General features: G+C 48.1%; 1 protein-coding gene across 2 annotated transcripts in view; it reads left to right on the forward strand.

Annotated features, from left to right (window-relative positions):
• LOC144822310 (ras GTPase-activating protein 4-like) overlaps positions 1-17,673 on the forward strand; it is a 528,733-nt gene that overhangs the window by 105,148 nt on the left and 405,912 nt on the right. For both annotated transcript variants that reach the window (XM_078679660.1, XM_078679661.1), the window contains exon 3: positions 5,151-5,264. In XM_078679660.1, coding sequence (XP_078535786.1) covers positions 5,151-5,264 — 114 coding nt within the window. The remainder of the gene's footprint in view (positions 1-5,150; positions 5,265-17,673) is intronic.

Genomic DNA, 17,673 nt, shown 5'->3' on the forward strand with positions numbered 1-17,673 from the left:
ATGAGGCACAGGGTCAGACTGATTTGCATATGGAACTGGGGTGGCAGAGTGGGCTAAAGAACGGTGGTGGATTAAACCCAGATCTGTTGACTGGGTGTGAGTGTTTGATTGGTTCAGATGCTCCGTCCATCACCACCCCCTTTTGTACCACATCATTTTGAAAAGGGCGGCTCGTCCAAGCATGGACAGCGGAAGAGCCCTCCAGCGCTCCACATCTCTCCTGCACCTGGCCAGTGGGAGAGCAAGATTATTAGTGTATCGCAGCCGTGGATCCAGCGTGTTAAATATACCCAGGTACTTGAATCCTATCGGCTCGATCTGGATTGGACACGATCGCGGGACCATCGGCGGATCACCAACTAGGCAAAGAGCACTGACTTTGTCCAATTTATGGCCAGTCCCAAGTATCCACCAAAGATATCCAGTTTATCCAAGAAGTTGCACTTGGATTAGTAGGTTGTTATTATTTTTAGTGCAATAGATGCAGTGCCATTTGGGGCAACGGGTGTGAGGGGCCTGTTGCACCAATATCAGGACCAACACGCGAGCAGGTGTCCCGTTTCCCTTGCCTACTTTATAGTCAGTGGTTCCATTCTATATAACCCCTTCGGTGCTCATGATAGAATGGGTCCGTCATGAGCACCGGTGCTCCTGTGCTCATGACTGAACCATTCCGTCATGAGGACAGGGGCACGAAATCCCTACAGGAGAGGGATTTCCATTTGGGGTGTGGGGGGGGGGGGGCTCTGGAGGTGGGGAAGAGCTTCCCCAACTTCCAGAGGCCGTTCCCTGGTTTTCAATGTAATGACGATCGCGCACATGGTGCTGTCGTCATTACATTGAAAACGAAACAGAAACATAGTTTCAGTTTCAGTGTTTCAGTGCTCGTGGTGCTATCTCGGCCCCCCCCGAGCACCAAAACACTTGGGAGCGGTATCTTTGGAAAGGGGAAAACAGTACCTCACTTGTGTGGGTAGGCATAGTGGCTGCAACAGGAAATGGCCCAAACCGTACTGTGGAAACTTCAAAATTACCTATAACAAAACTACCTGGTTTTGGGGGGAGGGGAGCACCTGGGGTTTTGACCCCAGGCTCGCCGCCATCTAGGGAAACCTACCAAACCCACACATTTCTGGAAACTAGACACCCTGGGGAGTCCAATGAGGTATGGCTTGCGTGGATCCCCCAACGCTTCTGTACCCAGAATCCCCTGCAAACCTCAAATGTAGCTGAAAAAAGCACATTTTCCACATATTTTTGTTTGGATTCACTGTGGTGGCACAAATGTCCTACCCCACAGCGTTCTCCTTAGTGTCCCGAGTAATATGATACCTCCCTTGTGTGGTTGTCCAATGCAAAATTGGCTAAAAACGTATTTTTAAAAAAATGTAGCGCCTAGAATTCTCGTTGCTATACACTTATTCCTTATGTTTTGGACTCTTCCCAGTCACAGGCCCTTGCCCCACCCACACCTGAGGTATCATTTTACTCAAGAGACTGAGGGGAACCCTGTGGAGTAGGACATTTGTGCTGGCACGGTCATTCCACCCAAAAATATGTGGAAAAACATTTTTAAGCTAAATTTGAGGTTTGCAGGGCATTCTGGGTAGGAAAATGTTGGGGGATCCGCGCAAGCCATACCCTGCTGGACTCCCCTGGGGAGAAATGTGTGGGTTTGGTAGTTTTCCAAGATGGCCGCCGAGCCCGGGGCCAAAAATCCAGGTGACCCCTCTTGCAAAACCAGGGTGTTTTGTGATAGGTCATTTTGATGTCTCCTCAATACGTTTTGGGCCCTTGCCTGTCGCGCGTACTTGACCTACCCACGCGAGTGAGGTATCATTTTTTTCGGGAGACTTGGGGGAACGCTGGTTGGTACGAAATTTGTGGATCCATGTGGATTCCAGAACTTTCCCACACAGAAATCTGAGAAAAAAGTGATCTTTTCAGCTAAATTTGAGGTTTGCAGGGGATTCTGGGTAGGAAAATGTTGGGGGACCCACGCAAACTATACCTCCCTGGACTCCCCTGGGTCTCTGGTTTTCAGAAAAGTGTGGGTTTGGTGGGTTTCTCTAGACGGCTGCCACGTTGCATTTTGGGCCGTTTCCTGTCACGGGCACTATGCCTACCCACACAAGTGAGGTACCATTTTTCTTGGAAGACTTTGGGGAATGTGGGGTGGGTGGAATTTTGTGGATCCACGCAGATTCCAGAACTTTCCACCACAGAAATGCAAGGACATTTTTTGGGGGGACAAATTCTGAGGTTTGCAAGGGATTCTGGGTAACAGAACCTGGTGAGAGCCAGTCAAGTCAACCCATCCTGGATTCCCCTGGGTGTCTAGTTTTAAAAAATGTGTACGTTTGCTAGGTTTCCCTAGGTGCAGGCAGAGCTAGGGTTCAAAATCTACAGCTGTCACTTTGCAAAAAAGGGTCAGTTTTCACTATGAAAATGTCTTGTGTCCACGTTGCGTTTTGGGCCATTTCCTGTCGCAGGCTCTAGGCCTACCCACACAAGTGAGGTACCATTTTTCTCAGAGGACTTTGGGGAATGCGTGGTGGGTGGAATTTTGTGGATCCACGCAGATTCCAGAACTTTCCACCACAGAAATATGAGGAAAATGTGTTTTTGGACACATTTTTAGGTTTGCAATGGATTCTGGGTAACAGAACCTGGTGAGAGCCAGTCAACTCACCCTATCCTGAATTACCCTGGGTGTCTAGTTTTCAAATATGTATAGGTTTCCCTAGGTGCTGGCAGAGTTAGGGTTCAAAATCTACAGCTAGGCACTTTGCAAAAAAAGGATCCGTTTTCACTGTGAAAATGTGGTGTGTCCATGTTGCGTTTTGGGCCGTTTCCTGTCGCAGGCACTAGGCCTACCCACACATTTGAGGTACCATTGTTCTCGAAAGACTTTGGGAAATGCGGGTTGGGTAGAATTATGTGGATCCATGCAGATTCCAGAACTTTCCACCACAGAAATGTGAAGAAAATGTGTTTTTTTAACACATTTTTGGGTTTGCAAGGGATGCTGGGTAATAGAACCTGGTGAGAGCCAGTCAAGTCACCCCATCCTGGATTCCCCTGGGTGTCTAGTTTTCACAAATGTATAGGTTTGCTAGGTTTCCCTAGATGACGGCAGAGCCAAGGTTCAAAATCTACAGCTAGTCACTTTGCAAAAAAGGGTCAGTTTTCACTGTGAAAATGTGTCCACGTTGCGTTTTGGGCCCTTTCCTGACGCGGGCTCTAGGCCTACCCACACAAGTGAGTTACCATTTTTATTGGGAGACTTAGGGTAACACAGAATTGTAGAGCACCTGTTATTACCTATTGACTTTCGATGCATTTCTTCCTTCCAAATGAAAGACAATGTGTAAAAGAGAAGTCATTTTGAAAAATGACCTATAATTCTCATGCTAGGGATGAGGGGAGGGGAGAAACAAAATGATATATACATTTATATATTTTTTTGTTCTGTTTGCATTTCTTAATTTTTGCTTGGAATGTGTTGCTGTGCACATTTAATAATTAACAAAGGATACTTTTTTCACAATTTCGGAAATGTGCAAATATCTACTGTTTCTAAACTCTATATTTTGTTCCAATTTCAGAAATACATAGGTGTCTTACATACAGATTTTTCCGTGTATATATTTTCCCAAATTAATTGATATATACCCGGCACAAAATAAAAAACCATTGCAAGACGCTGCTCAGCTATTGGCTCTGGGTTCATCGGGTTCTTGGTGAACCTACAATTCCTATGTATCCCCACAACCAGAAAGGTCCAAAATATGTAACTGTATATTGCTTTCAAACAGTTGTCATAATTATAAGAAGTTACAGGTGAAAACGTTGACACAAATGACTGTTTTTTTTTTAAACTAATTTCCAATCTTTCCTATATTCAACGGTTAGTTTCTATAAAGAAACCTTGAATGATCTACACAAATGACCCCTTGCTTATTTCAGAATTATGTCTACTTTTCTAAAATGTATAGCTTTCCAGGATCCATTATTGCTTTCATACCCGTTTCTACCATTAACTGGAAAGAGGTTGAAAGCACAACAAATAACAAAAATAGGCTATGTCCACGAAATTGCCAAAACTGTGTAAAGAATTTGAGTTTTCTGACAAAAGTCTGCTTGTCCCTGAAAGCTGGGAAGATGGTGATTTCAGCACCACAAACGGTTGTTTGATACCATTTGCAGGGAAAAAAACAGAGGCTTTCATTAGTAGCCCTTTTACCATTTAAAAAAATAATAATAATTTACCTGTATTTTGGCTAATTTCTGGGTCCCCTCTAGAGCAATCCACAAAACCTGGGTACCTTTAGAATCCCAATGATGTTGGAAAAAAAGGACGCAAATTTGGCGTGGATACCTTTTGTGATCAAAAAGTTGCAGGGGTCTAAGCGCAAACTACCCCAAATAGCCAAAAAAGGCTTAGCACAGGGGGGAAGAGGCCTAGCTGTGAAGGGGTTAACATCTGAGGAGAAAGTGTTGCCTCAGAGTCCACTATCCCTCTTAAGTAATCTGTTTTCAACTATTCTGCAACAATTTGCCTGTGGTTAGCCAACGTGTGCAGGCATCCACCCTCAGTGCCTGTAGTGAGCAATACTGTTTATTGAAAAATAAACATGGAGCATATCTACCTACCAGAGATGCAGTTTTACAGAGGAATTCCATGGGGCCTGCTAGTCAGGCTGGGTACTTCTGAAGGTATTGTAGATACTTAACCCCTTCGGTGCTCATGACGGAACGGTTCCGTCATGAGCATCGGTCGAGCTATGCTTATGACGGAACCGTTCCGTCATGACCACGCCCGTTTTCATTAGGGCTCAGCACCGGGGGGGGGAATCGGCGCTGCACGGAAGAGGTTAAGGGTGGATTATGCGCGTAAAGATGGTAGACCATGAACGTCAATAGGAGAAGCAGTCCTGGAGTGAAATGTGAAAGGTAATGTTGCAATACCTATCCACTGACACCGTTGTGGTATTGGTTGGGAAATTTCAAGAGCCGGGGTTGGCAATTATGGCATTAGATTTTGCTGAAAAGTTGCTTTCCCATCAGCACATAGTGGAATGTTGGCTGAGAGAGAGGAGCTGAAATCGAATGAGAGATTTATACATGTCTTTTATCCCTTGCTCTAGGACCGCCACAGTGTGGAAGACACTTTCTCCATTCTGGGGAGAAGAATACAAAGTGCACCTTCCGTCCTCCTTCCACTCCGTCTCCTTCTATGTTATGGACGAAGACGCACTCAGGTATAGCTGCGCTCCTGGATGATATTCTCCCCTGAGAGCACTGCATGATTGTCGCTTCCCATCTCTTGCGGTCAGAGTCCCTCCAACTTGCAAGGCCACCAGAATTTGTTCAATGGCCCTAATTACAACTATGGAGAGGTAACTGAAAAAAAGCAGCCAGATACAAATTTTAGAAAATAAATTCTTGAAAAGATTACTGATGATTCCAATTTGCTCTCCTACAAAATGTTGTCACTCCGAAGTGGGTCTAGTCTATGTCAGAGATAGAATAAATATTGCCCATTGATCTTATGGGGAAAGGTATGGACTTCGGAGGAGTTACTATTTTCAAGAGCGATCATTAGAAACTGTATGAATTTGGAAAAGGCCCTGTCCATCCCCTGGCTTTGATATGTCAAGAATACTTTTTATAGGTTCGGCTTGGGACTCTATTACGATAATCCTGATGGTATGCAACCTAATATGAAATCATTCATAAAAAATGCATTTTATAATGAAATAAGTACCTCAGACTGGGAAAATGATGCTTTTACCGATGGGTCGTTAATTCATCAGCAATTTTGTCTTTTACTATTCAAACACAAGCTCGTTTCCTTTTGACTAGGTTTCGTCTTTGCATTTTGCACTTTCTTGAGGCATTTCCCAAACAGGCAAGTTAGTGTGAGAGACTGACTCCCTGTCCTTGTAATAACCTAGCCCAACAAAGTACTATGCACTTTATGCTGTTTCGCACACTTTATAAAGATATTAGGGCTTGCCTTCTTAAGCCTCTTTTAAAGGAAATTCACCCCTGTTCTTAGCAAGAAGGTTTTAATTATCTACGATGTTTGTCCACTACTGTAATTTGTAATGCTGTGCTCAACTTCATTAGAACTGTGCTGTCAATTAGGAAAAGGTATGAATTGTTACTGGAAAATTAACTTGATGGCATGTTGTATTTTATCAAAAATATGTTTTAAAAATTGAGAACTTTGACATGAACTCACCCCAATTTTTGTACAGAATATAAAAAAAAACAAATTATTAAATTGTTTTATGTATGTATGGAACACTTTTATGATTCATGTGAATCGAAGAAAGTTATTTGAACTGAACTGAACTATGGAGAGGTAACTGAAGGTCACGAGAATTAGTATTCTATGGCCCTAATTACAACTATGGAGAGAGAGCAGATTGGAATTTTGCACCCGGGATCATGTTCGGTAGAGCGCAAATCAGAATTTCACGCTGTTTGCCAACAAGATCCTTGTCAGTTTTTACCTACTCAAAACTTATTGGCAAATAGTACGTGATTTGCAATTTGTGGCTCAATAAATAGCACGTGTACAAGTAGCACAGTGGGAAATGGCTCCTGGCTTGGAATGCTGTCACAATTGCAGAGTCAGCTCTGCAATTGTATTCAGGACCGCTTTCTTTTTTGCAGTCTCAGTTTTAGCTGGTCTTACTTCAGGGTTCTTCTAAAAGTTAATGGATCAATGTGGCATAGTAGGGGTAGTTCACCACTTCCGCTTGTCTGAAGCTGTAAGTTGGTTATTTTCCTCCCAATGTTTTCTCTAAACTGGAAAGCGTTTTTTTGTGTTATGTTTTTGTCATTGGCTTCTTATCAACCTATTTCTGTTAATATCTTTCATGGAAGGTTACACTTGGAGGATTACCAGTCCACGATGAATATTTAATTACACCATTTTGCATGTGGAGTTCAAGAATATGTAGGGGTGGTTGGCTGGAGAAGGGACTCGCCATGATTACTGACACCTAAACCACCCTATTGGGGCGGTGCTCCCCATGCTTGGAGACATCTAAAACAACCTATCGGGGTTGATACTCCTCATGATTACAGGCACCTGAAGCACCCTCTTTGGGTGGTGCTCACCATGATTACAGGCACCTACAACACCCTATTTGGGTGGTGATTACCAATGCTGGAGACATCCAACCACCTAATCGGGGGTGGTGTTCATCATGAATACAGGCACATAAAGCACCTTATTTGGTGGTACTTACTAGTGCTTGAAAGCACGCACAACACCTTGTTTGGACTGATGCTTGCCAAGTGTACAGACATCTAGAGCATTCGACTTGTGGTGCTACTAACCCCATTTACAATCATCTAAACAACTCTATGTGGGGTGGGACTTACCACTTTCACAGGCATATGACGCACTGTTTAGAGTGCTGAACCGAAATGGGGATAGGGAGAATTCTCAAGTACAGAACAGGTCCATCACATACAAGAGTCAAGTCAAGTGAAGAATAACTTTATTTCGGTTAAAAAAAGCATAAAAGTTTGACAATGTCAATACAATTTTACAATTTATTAAACAATTACTATAAAAGAGGTAAAAGACAATTTATAAGATTACAGCAGTATAATATTATTTACACACAATAATCATTTGAGCAGCATGATGTTACACCAGTAATTATGTGCATCTTTTACTCATAGCACTTCCAAATTGCAATAGAAACTTTGATATAGTTGGCTACGGCGATACAAATATCCAAGGTGGCCAATGTATGCAGAAAATTAAAACCATCAATATATGAGCAAGGGAGAATATTCCTTAGTAACGGAAGTAAAAACCTAGTTCTTGCCGATTTATATAAAGTGCAGAAAAATACAAAGTGCATTGTGCTTGTGCTCGAAAAGTTATCGCATGGGCAAGACATGAGCTTATCCGACCACCCTCCTTGGCGCGGAAATGCCAGCAAAAAGTGAACAGTGCATAAACAGAATCTAGTTAGGTAAAATCTTATCTGAGGGTTGGTGGAAAACGTTAAATAGTTTTTCAGTGGGCTGGGGAACCGATGGGACATGCCCGTCTCGCCATGCTGATTATCACGCATATTGACCCGATTACGGTACACTTTTTTAATAATAACCTTGGTGTTCGGGGGGATACTTTCAGGATTTTTGACAAAAATGCCCCAGTCCTATCTCATGGTATTTTCCTTAAAGCATTGCCTGAATTTAGACACTCTTTGATGACTTCTCTTGAAAACGTTACATCCTCTGAAAGCCAAATCTTAGCCCATAAAAGCAGAGGGGCACTGCCTATGCAGTCTTCTATAAACTCTAACCCCAGTTCCTTGTGACAGAAAAAGGTAGGGGCACTATTCAAGGTCATCAGTAATCTTTTGATGAATTCTCTATTACTTGGAGATGTTGGCTTTTGTAATATCCCCAAACACCGGCCCCATAAGTTGCGGTGGTGAGACATTTAGCTCTATAGAGAGGGATTAATTCTCTCACAGGCTTGTGCCCTAATTTACAGGCAAAACGAAATAGCGCATCCACATCCTTACTTGTCTGTTGTACTCTAGTAGTTAAAAATGGTTCCCATTTCACCTGATTATTAACTAAATTGCCCAAGTAGGAACAATTATTTACCTGTTCTGTTCTCTTGCCCTGTACAACAAAAGTGTTAGTTTTTGTTGTCTTAGGGAAACATACCATTATATATGATTTAATAAAATTGACTTTTAGATCAAGGGAAAACATAAAATCAGTAAAAGAATGGAGAGATTTCTGTAGACTCATAGTTGTCCTTGCCATTAAGACTGTGTCATCAGCATATCCCTTGAGTCCTCCTCGTTGCCTTGTGAAGGGGGTTAAAAATGCCTGATAATTGAGCTTCCCATGCTTCCCCCAAGATCGGCGAGTGTGAGGTGTGCAGCAGTGTGTGGCGTGCAGCAGTGTGTCGTGCAGGAGTGTGCAGCGTGCAGCAGTGTGAGTAATGCAGCAGTGTGATGCGTGCAGCATTGTGAGGCTGCAGCATTGTGAGGCTGAAGCAGTGTGAGGCTGCAGTGTGAGGCTGCAGCAGTGTGAGGCATGCAGCAGTGTGAGGCATGCAGCAGTGTGCGGCGTGTAGCAGTGTGCGGCGTGCAGCAGTGTGCGGCTTGCAGCAGTGTGCGGCGTGCAGCAGTGTGAGGCGTGCAGCGGTGTGAGGCGTGCAGCGGTGTGAGGCGTGCAGCGGTGTGAGGCGTGCAGCGGTGTGAGGCGTGCAGCGGTGTGAGGCATGCAGCAGTGTGAGGCGTGCAGCAGTGTGCGGCGTGCAGCAGTGTGCGGCGTGCAGCAGTGTGCGGCGTGCAGCAGTGTGAGGCGTGCAGCAGTGAGGCGTGCAGCAGTGTGAGGCGTGCAGCAGTGAGGCGTGCAGCAGTGTGAGTAACGCAGCAGTGTGCAGCGTGCAGCAGTGTGAGGCATGCAGCAGTATGAGGCGTGCAGCAGTGTGAGGCGTGCAGCAGTGTATGGCGTGCAGCTGTGTGTGGCAGGCAGCAGTGTGTGGCGTGCAGCAGTGTGTGACGTGCAGCAGTGTGTCATGCAGCAGTGTGAGTCATGCAGCAGTGTGAGTAATGCAGCAACGTGCAGCAGTGTGCAGCAGTGTGCAGCAGTGTGCAGCGTGCAGCAGTGTGCAGCGTGCAGCAGTGTGATGCGTGCAGCAGTGTGATGCGTGCAGCAGTGTGAGGCGTGCGGCAGTGTGAGGGGTGCGGCAGTGTGAGGGGTGCGGCGGTGTGAGGCGTGCAGCGGTGTGAGGCGTGCAGCGGTGTGAGGCGTGCAGCAGTGTGAGGCTTGCAGCAGTGTGAGGCTTGAAGCAGTGTGAGGCATGAAGCAGTGTGAGGCATGCAGCAGTGTGAGGCGTGCAGCAGTGTGAGGCGGGCAGCAGTGTGAGGCGTGCGGCAGTGTGCAGCATACAGTAGTGTGAGTAATGCAGCAGTGTGCGGCGTGCAGCAGTGTGCGCGTGCAGCAGTGTGCGGCGTGCAGCAGTGTGTGGCATGCAGCACTGTGAGGTGTGCAGCACTGTGAGGCATGCAGCAGTGTGAGGCGTGCAGCAGTGTGAGGCGTGCAGCAGTGAGGCGTGCAGCAGTGTGAGTAACGCAGCAGTGTGCAGCAGTGTGAGGCATGCAACAGTATGAGGCGTGCAGCAGTGTGAGTAACGCAGCAGTGTGCAGCAGTGTGAGGCATGCAACAGTATGAGGCGTGCAGCAGTGAGGCGTGCAGCAGTGTATGGCGTGCAGCAGTGTGTGGCATGCAGCAGTGTGTGGCGTGCAGCAGTGTGTGGCGTGCAGCAGTGTCATGCAGCAGTGTGAGTCATGCAGCAGTGTGAGTAATGCAGCAGTGTGCAGCGTGCAGCAACGTGCAGCAGTGTGCAGCGTGCAGCAGTGTGATGCGTGCAGCAGTGTGATGCGTGCAGCAGTGTGAGGTGTGCAGCATTGTGAGGCGTGCAGCAGTGTGAGGCGTGCAGCAGTGTGAGGCATGCAGCAGGTGTCGTGGTACAGTGTGTAGCATGCAGCAGTGTGCGGCGTGCAGCAGTGTGCGGTGTGCAGCAGTGTGAGGCATGCAGCAGTGTGAGGCATGCAGCAGTGTGCAGCATGCAGCAGTGTGCAGCGTGCAGCAGTGTGCAGCAGTGTGAGGCGTGCAGCAGTGTGTGGCGTGCAGCAGTGTGTGGCGTGCAGCAGTGTGTGGCGTGCAGCAGTGTGAGTAATGCAGCAGTGTGCAGCAGTGTGAGGCCTGCAGCAGTGTGTCGTGCAGCAGTGTGAGTCGTGCGGTAGTGTGCAGCATGCAGCAGTGTGAGTAATGCAGCAGTGTGCAGCAGTGTGTGGCATGCAGCAGTGTGCAGCGTGCAGCAGTGTGAGGCGTGCAGCAGTGTGAGGCGTGCAGCAGTGAGGCGTGCAGCAGTGTGAGGGGTGCGGCAGTGTGAGGCGTGCGGCAGTGTGAGGCGTGCAGCAGTGTGAGGGGCGCGGCAGTGTTTGGCGTGCGGCAGTGTGTGGCGTGCAGCAGTGTGTGGCATGCAGCAGTGTGTGGCGTGCAGCAGTGTGAGGCGTGCAGCAGTGTGAGGCGGGCAGCAGCGTGGGGCTGTGTGCAGCATGCAGTAGTATGAGTAATGCAGCAGTGTGAGGCGTGCAGCAGTGTGAGGCGTGCAGCAGTGTGAGGCGTGCAGCAGTGTGAGGCGTGAGCTTGAGGGGGTGTGAGGGTGAGAGGGTGTCAGGGTGAGAGGGTGTGTGAGGGTGAGAGGGTGTGTGAGTGTGAGAGGGTGTGAGGGTCAGTGAGGGTGTGTGAGGGCGAGGGTCTGAGGGTGAGGGGGCGTGAGGGTGGAGGGGTGTTAGGGTGAGAGGGGGTGAGAGGGTGAGGGTGTGTGAGGGTGAGGGTGTGTGAGGGTGAGGGGTGTGAGGGTTAGGTGGTGTGAGAGTGAGGGTGTGTGTGAGGGTGTGAGGGGGTGTGAGGGTTAGGGTGTGGGTGTGTGAGGGTGAGGGGGTGTGAGGGTGAGGCGGTGTGAGGGTGTGGGTGGGTGAGAGTGTGTGAGGGTGAGAGGGTGTGTGAAGGTGAAAGGGGGTGTGAGGGTGAGAGTGTGGGTTAGAGGGTGAGTGAGTGTGAGGGGGTGTGTGGGGGTGAGGGGGTGTGTGAGTGTGAGGGGGTGTGTGGGGGTGAGGGGGTGTGTGAGGTTGAGGGGGTGTGTGAGGGTGAGGGGGTGTGAGGGTGAGGGGAATGTGAGGGCGAGGGGGTGTGAGGGTGAGGGGGTGCGAGGGGGTGAGGGTGAGTGAGGGGGTGAGGGTGAGTGAGGGGGTGAGGGTGTGAGGGGGTGAGGGTGATGACGGTGGGTGAGGGTGCGTGAGGGTGTGAGGGTGAGTGAGGGTGGGTGAGGGTGAGAGGGTGGGTGAGGGTGTGAGGATGAGTGAGGGTGTGTGGTGGGTGAGGGTGAGTGACGGTGAGTTGGGGTGGGTGAAGGTGAGGGAAGGTGTGTGAGGGTGAGAGGGTGTGTGAGGGCGAGGGTCCGAAGTAAATGGTGGCAGGGCAGACATCATAAGGCAGAGAGAAGAGACTGCGTGGTGACTGCGTTGGTCAGTTTCAGAATCAGGAGGGGCAGAGTCAGCACAGTCTGTGAGGGATCAACGTGTCAAGAGGCAAAGCATAGCGGATGTAGCATTGCAGCTAGCAAGTCAAGTGTTTTCAGGCTGAGTGTCCCTAGAGAGATGGCAACACATCAACAGCATTTGAGGAGTAAGGCTACTGTAAACAAGCATGGTAGGCTTTCACTTTCGTCCAGAAAAAAAAAAACCGAGAAAGGTGCAGAGAACACCGAACAAAACACGGTTTCCCCGCTAAATGGATGCCAAAAAAACCAAGCTCTCGACATTTCTGTCACGGGGTGGGGGCGGGGGAGCGGGAGCGCATTCCTTTGAAGTCTGATTAAGGGAGCGGATTCCTTTGAAGTCTGATGCCGAGGCTCAGACAAATGGTCGTGTGTGAGCGGCTTCCTTTGAAGTCTGATGCCGAGGCCGATGGTGTTTGATGTGCACGCGCCTGCCTCACACGCCTGCCTCACATGAACTGTACACGATCCGCAGTTTGGTAGACTTTTTGAACCGCTTACTATAATCTCGCCTATTCATACCCAACAGGATATAATAGGCTAGACCTAATAAGCTCTGGTGCATATTTTTAGATCTGCCCCCTTGATTGGCCAAATGCATAATTAGTGAAAAGGGGGTGGGTAACCCAATAAACCCTTGCAGGCTTGGGCAGATAGCGTATCTTATGTAAATTGCCTGCATGGGATTTGTTTTGCAATCTATTCACCAGCGTTGAGGTGAATAAAACAAATACACAATTCTCATGTATAAGGACTTCAATCACTTTTCCAACAGTACATAAGAACAAGTCCAAACTGTTACATAGGATACAGTGACTACTGCTGGATTGGAGGTAAGTCACTGAACGCGAAATGTCAGTAGTGCAGAATTGGACGTGAAGGTCGACGTTTCGGTCTTATAAAGATAAATCACAAGACCATCATCAGGACGTATAAACAAGTATGTACCGATGACCCTTGAAGAGGGACCTGCTTTTGCCCACTATCCAGAATGGACTACTTTTGTTTATAGCAGGTTCACACTGGAGAATTTTACTCGAATCTCAGAGTTGAATTAATGATTCTTTAGATCGCCGTTCTTCTCCTGAGACGGCTCTAAGGTATTCGTTATTCCGCTGTCTAAGTCGAGAAAAAGAGCTTTATCCGGCGAAGTCACGGCAAAGCAGTCATGTTCTTATGTACTGTTGGAAAAGTGATTGTACTCCTTGTACATGAGAATTGTGTATTTGTTTTATTCGTATATCCGAGCAAGAACCCTTACAATTTCAATAATAACAATTTTTTGATACATAATCTCCCTGTGTTGCTTCTCTTTATTACTTTAGCTAGTGTGGTAGCTACTCACCATTTTTTGGTTTTGTCTTAAATAACTAGACTCTCAATCTGAATACAGCAACTGATGGTTACAGTTGGGATCTAAAATTCTTTTCAATAAAACCAAAATGATGCACGCCCCTCCCATCCACCCCCACCGCAGGGTGTTATGAGGGGCCCCTTAGTCTCTTATATCTTATAGATGTACATTGGCCTCAGGCTGATTAGGGGCCCTCCTTGAAGGGTTGGAGACCTCCTCGAAGGGTTTGTGTCCCCACTGCACCGCAGGGGCCAACATTTCACCCCTGAGTCCCAGACAAAACGCCTGTACGTGATGGAGGTTTCTCTACCTGCGGCCAAACAGAATGAAACAGTCAGCCCCTCGTCTGAATCAGAGCTAAGGTGTCCTTGGCCGAGTCATGCATCCTGCTCTGTCCTTCCTGCTGTCCCCTCATCCATCATTCATTCGGTCTCCACATCACTGAGTCCCCCATTGCTTTCAAGCAGTGGCAGGAGGGGCCTATCTGTGCTGATGATGATGGGTGGCCAGGGCCGGATTGGCTGTAGCGGGCACCAGGCGTTTCCCCAGTGGGCCACCAGGGTGGGGGTTGTTTTTGTTACCTGTGGCCGGTTTTGCAGCACAGCTGCAATATCTGCCCACAGCAACAAAAGCGGCACAAAACCTTCCACTACCATCCCTCCCGCCTAACCCCCCCCCCTCCCCCCCCCCCCCGCGGGGCCAGCCGAGCAATTTGCCAGGGCGGGTTTTGGTTCCCAATCTGGATCTGATGGGGGCTATTGCTCCCCTCAAAAGAAAAAATATAACTGCTACAGAAAGCAAAAAAAGCACTGAATGTGCTTTGGGTGCGTATGTGTGTGAATGTGTGTGAATGAGATTGGACATTGCACAACCGAGCGCAGCAGCGTGCTTATACCCACGACCCTGAGACTAATTCAGGCTGCGTGGTTTTTTAAAATAGCAGTCCCGCTCTTGTTCGCCGATGGCAGCAGATTAATCAGCTTGCTCCTAGCGACAGCAGCGCAGCGCACTGTAATTTTTACAACTCTGTTTGACTCTGTTTGTTTTTAAATATTTGCACAAAGTAAACTTCGCTCACTATGTCACTGGATTAATCGGTGTACCGCTTACCTATTCTGCCCAGACGTGTTCTACTACTCCACCACCATAAGTTTGGCTGTGTGGAGGGAACGATCGCCACAACCGGAAGGTTCCCCCCTCCACTTCCGGTGTGCCACCACCAGCAAGGTTAGCTCTCTAGCTTTCCGCCTCCCCCCCCGGTACATAAGACGATGCACTCAGTCAAGCGCAGCGGACGTGCGCAGCGGGCGCGCCGTCTGCGTGCCGGAGTCGCGCCAGAGTCATGCCCGTCTGCGCCCGTCCGCGCCTGGCTCGGGCCGCGGGCAAGGTCCCCTGATCAATCCACTCAACTCCTGACATACAGCTCTACTCAACTGCTAGCCCTTAGACCTTCCTCGCACCTCTCGCACAACCCACCCCACTTCATCCTCTCAGAGCAGACCTGTGGCCCTTTTACTTGTAAATTCTGCACAAGTCCCCTCCCCAAAGAACATCGGCCTAAACCATTGCAGGCGGCGCTTATAAACGCTCGCTCCCTCCCAAAACACAAACTTGACATCCTCGAACTCATTACTGCACACTCCCTCGACTTACTTTTCATAACGGAAACATGGGGAGACGCGGCAGCAGACCCGGATTTCACAGCCGCTCTGCCACCCGGTTTCTGTGTAAACCGACAAGACAGACCAATAAAAAAAGGACGTGGCCTGGCCATCATTTATAGAGAACACCTCCACACAAATACCACCCCCTTCAAGGCACTCTCATTTATTATCACGCTCACTGGCAATCAGTCACTCACAGGGAACCTAGTATACCGTCCCCCAGGCCCTCGCACTAAATTCCTCGCCAGCATTAACATCCTCCTAGAAAGTGTAGCAGGAACTCCTCATTTTACCATTCTCGGGGATTTTAATTTTCATCTAGAGGCCGACACTGACAATGATACTGTATCACTTCTTGAAGACATGACAGCTGCAGGACTTAACCAACTAGTCTCGGCACCCACACATATTGCAGGGCACACCCTTGATGGGATATTCACAAACAATTTAGATATTTCCTACTCCTCACAACTGCCTCTCACTTGGACAGACCATTCAGCGGTCTTTTTTGCTATCAGGCTTAATAATCCCACAGTCCCCCCGTCAAAATCCGCGTCCCCAGTCATTTCCAGGAACTGGAAAAACATTAATATCCCGCACCTATCCACCACTCTGGCATCATCACTAGATATCATTGACACAGATCCAGACATAGCTTCTAACAATTACCTTTTACACCTCAATAGCGCCCTGGACGCCCTCGCACCACCAAAACTCATTTCCAGAAATCGCACTTCGCCCTCAGCCCCTTGGTTTTCCGAAAATCTGCGCTTACAGAGACAATTCTGTAGGAACCTAGAAAGACACTGGCGCAGGCACTACAGCCTCACTGACAAACTTATATACAAAAGCGCTCTCATTAAATATAAGCAGCAGTTAGTTATAGAAAAAAGCAGTTACTACGTCACCCATATCAAATCAGCAGAAAATTCCACCAAAAAGCTCTTTCATGTAGTTAACCACCTGACTAATCCTCCCACTCCACCAGAAAACACCTCTCAAGAGCTGTGCAACTCGCTGGCGGACTTCTTCACTGACAAGGTCACCTCCATATTCTCTGCTTTTACTCCTCAAGTTGCGCCCACTGTCAAATCCCCTGTTCTCAACCATTCCCCCAATCCTCCGTCCTTTTCTTTTTTCCACCCAGTCACACTTGAACAAACCTCAGACCTTATCACCACTAGACCCCTGCCCCCCTTCCATCCTCAACCACATCCCTGAGGCCATCTCACCTGCAATAGCCACTATATGCAACAATATGTTCCAAGCAGGCACCTACCCGTCGGTGTGGAAAAAGGCGATCATCAGGCCTCGTCTAAAAGAAACCTCCCTTGACCCCACTTATCCTTTCAGTTACAGACCCATTGCATGCCTACCCTTTCCATCCAAAATTTTCGAAAGCCTCATGAACCAACAATTATCAGATTTCATTGACACCCATAATTTATTGGATTGGACGACACACAATTTGGCTTTAGGAAAGCACACGGAACCGAAGCAGCGCTCCTCAAAGCAGCGGATGAGATCAGACACACATTAGACAAAGGAGGAGCGGCAGTCCTGATACTGTTGGACTTGTCAGCGGCTTTCGACACGGTCGATCACAACATCTTGATCGACCGTGTCGCAGCCATGGGGGTGGAACACAAAGCCAAGGACCTGATAGCATCTTTCTTACACAACCGGTCCCAAACTGTCAAACTGGGTTCCTTCTACTCATCTCCCCTTTCCCTTCCCTGCGGGGTCCCACAGGGCTCCTCGCTAAGTCCGACTCTTTTCAACATCTACGTATCGGACTTAGCGAGGGTGATAAAGGAACACGACATCAGCCTTACCACCTATGCTGATGACACTCAGTTAGTTCTCTCAATACACCGGGACGGAGACAGGGTGGCCGCCAACTTCCAGGAGGGAATGTTGGCCATCAGCTCCTGGATGGTGGCCAACTGTCTCAAATTGAATTCCAACAAGACTGAAATTATGCTTTTTGGCAAACTAGAGCGCTGCTGGTCCCCTCAGTGGTGGCCAAGCGAACTAGGCCCCCCGCCCAAACCCGTCACTAAAGTAAGAAACCTCGGAGTCATCTTCAATGATCGGCTTCTCTTTAATCATCATGTAAACAATGTTGTTTCCTCATCCTTTTTCACCTTGAGGAAAATTAAAAAAATCCTACCTTACATTCCCACCTCAGCTGCAAAGACCCTGATCACCTCCCTTGTACTTTCACGAACAGACTACTGCAACTCCCTCCTCCTCAATGCTCAGGCAAAGGTGCTTAATAAGCTCCAGTTGGTGCAGAACGCTGCAGCCAGGGTTCTGCTCAACATTCCAAAACACAACTCCACTTGCCCCTTCATTCGTAAACTGCACTGGCTTCCAGCGAGAAGCCGCACAAAGTTTAAGGCTCTATGCATAGCATATAAGGCCATTAACAATACTGGTCCTCAGTTCCTCAAATTAGCTTTCAGACCTTTAGAGGTACCAAGAACTCTCCGCTCATCATCAGACCACCTCCTGAACGT

This window comes from Lissotriton helveticus, chromosome 3_1 (assembly GCF_964261635.1).
Source record: "Lissotriton helveticus chromosome 3_1, aLisHel1.1, whole genome shotgun sequence".
Lineage (NCBI taxonomy): Eukaryota > Metazoa > Chordata > Amphibia > Caudata > Salamandridae > Lissotriton > Lissotriton helveticus.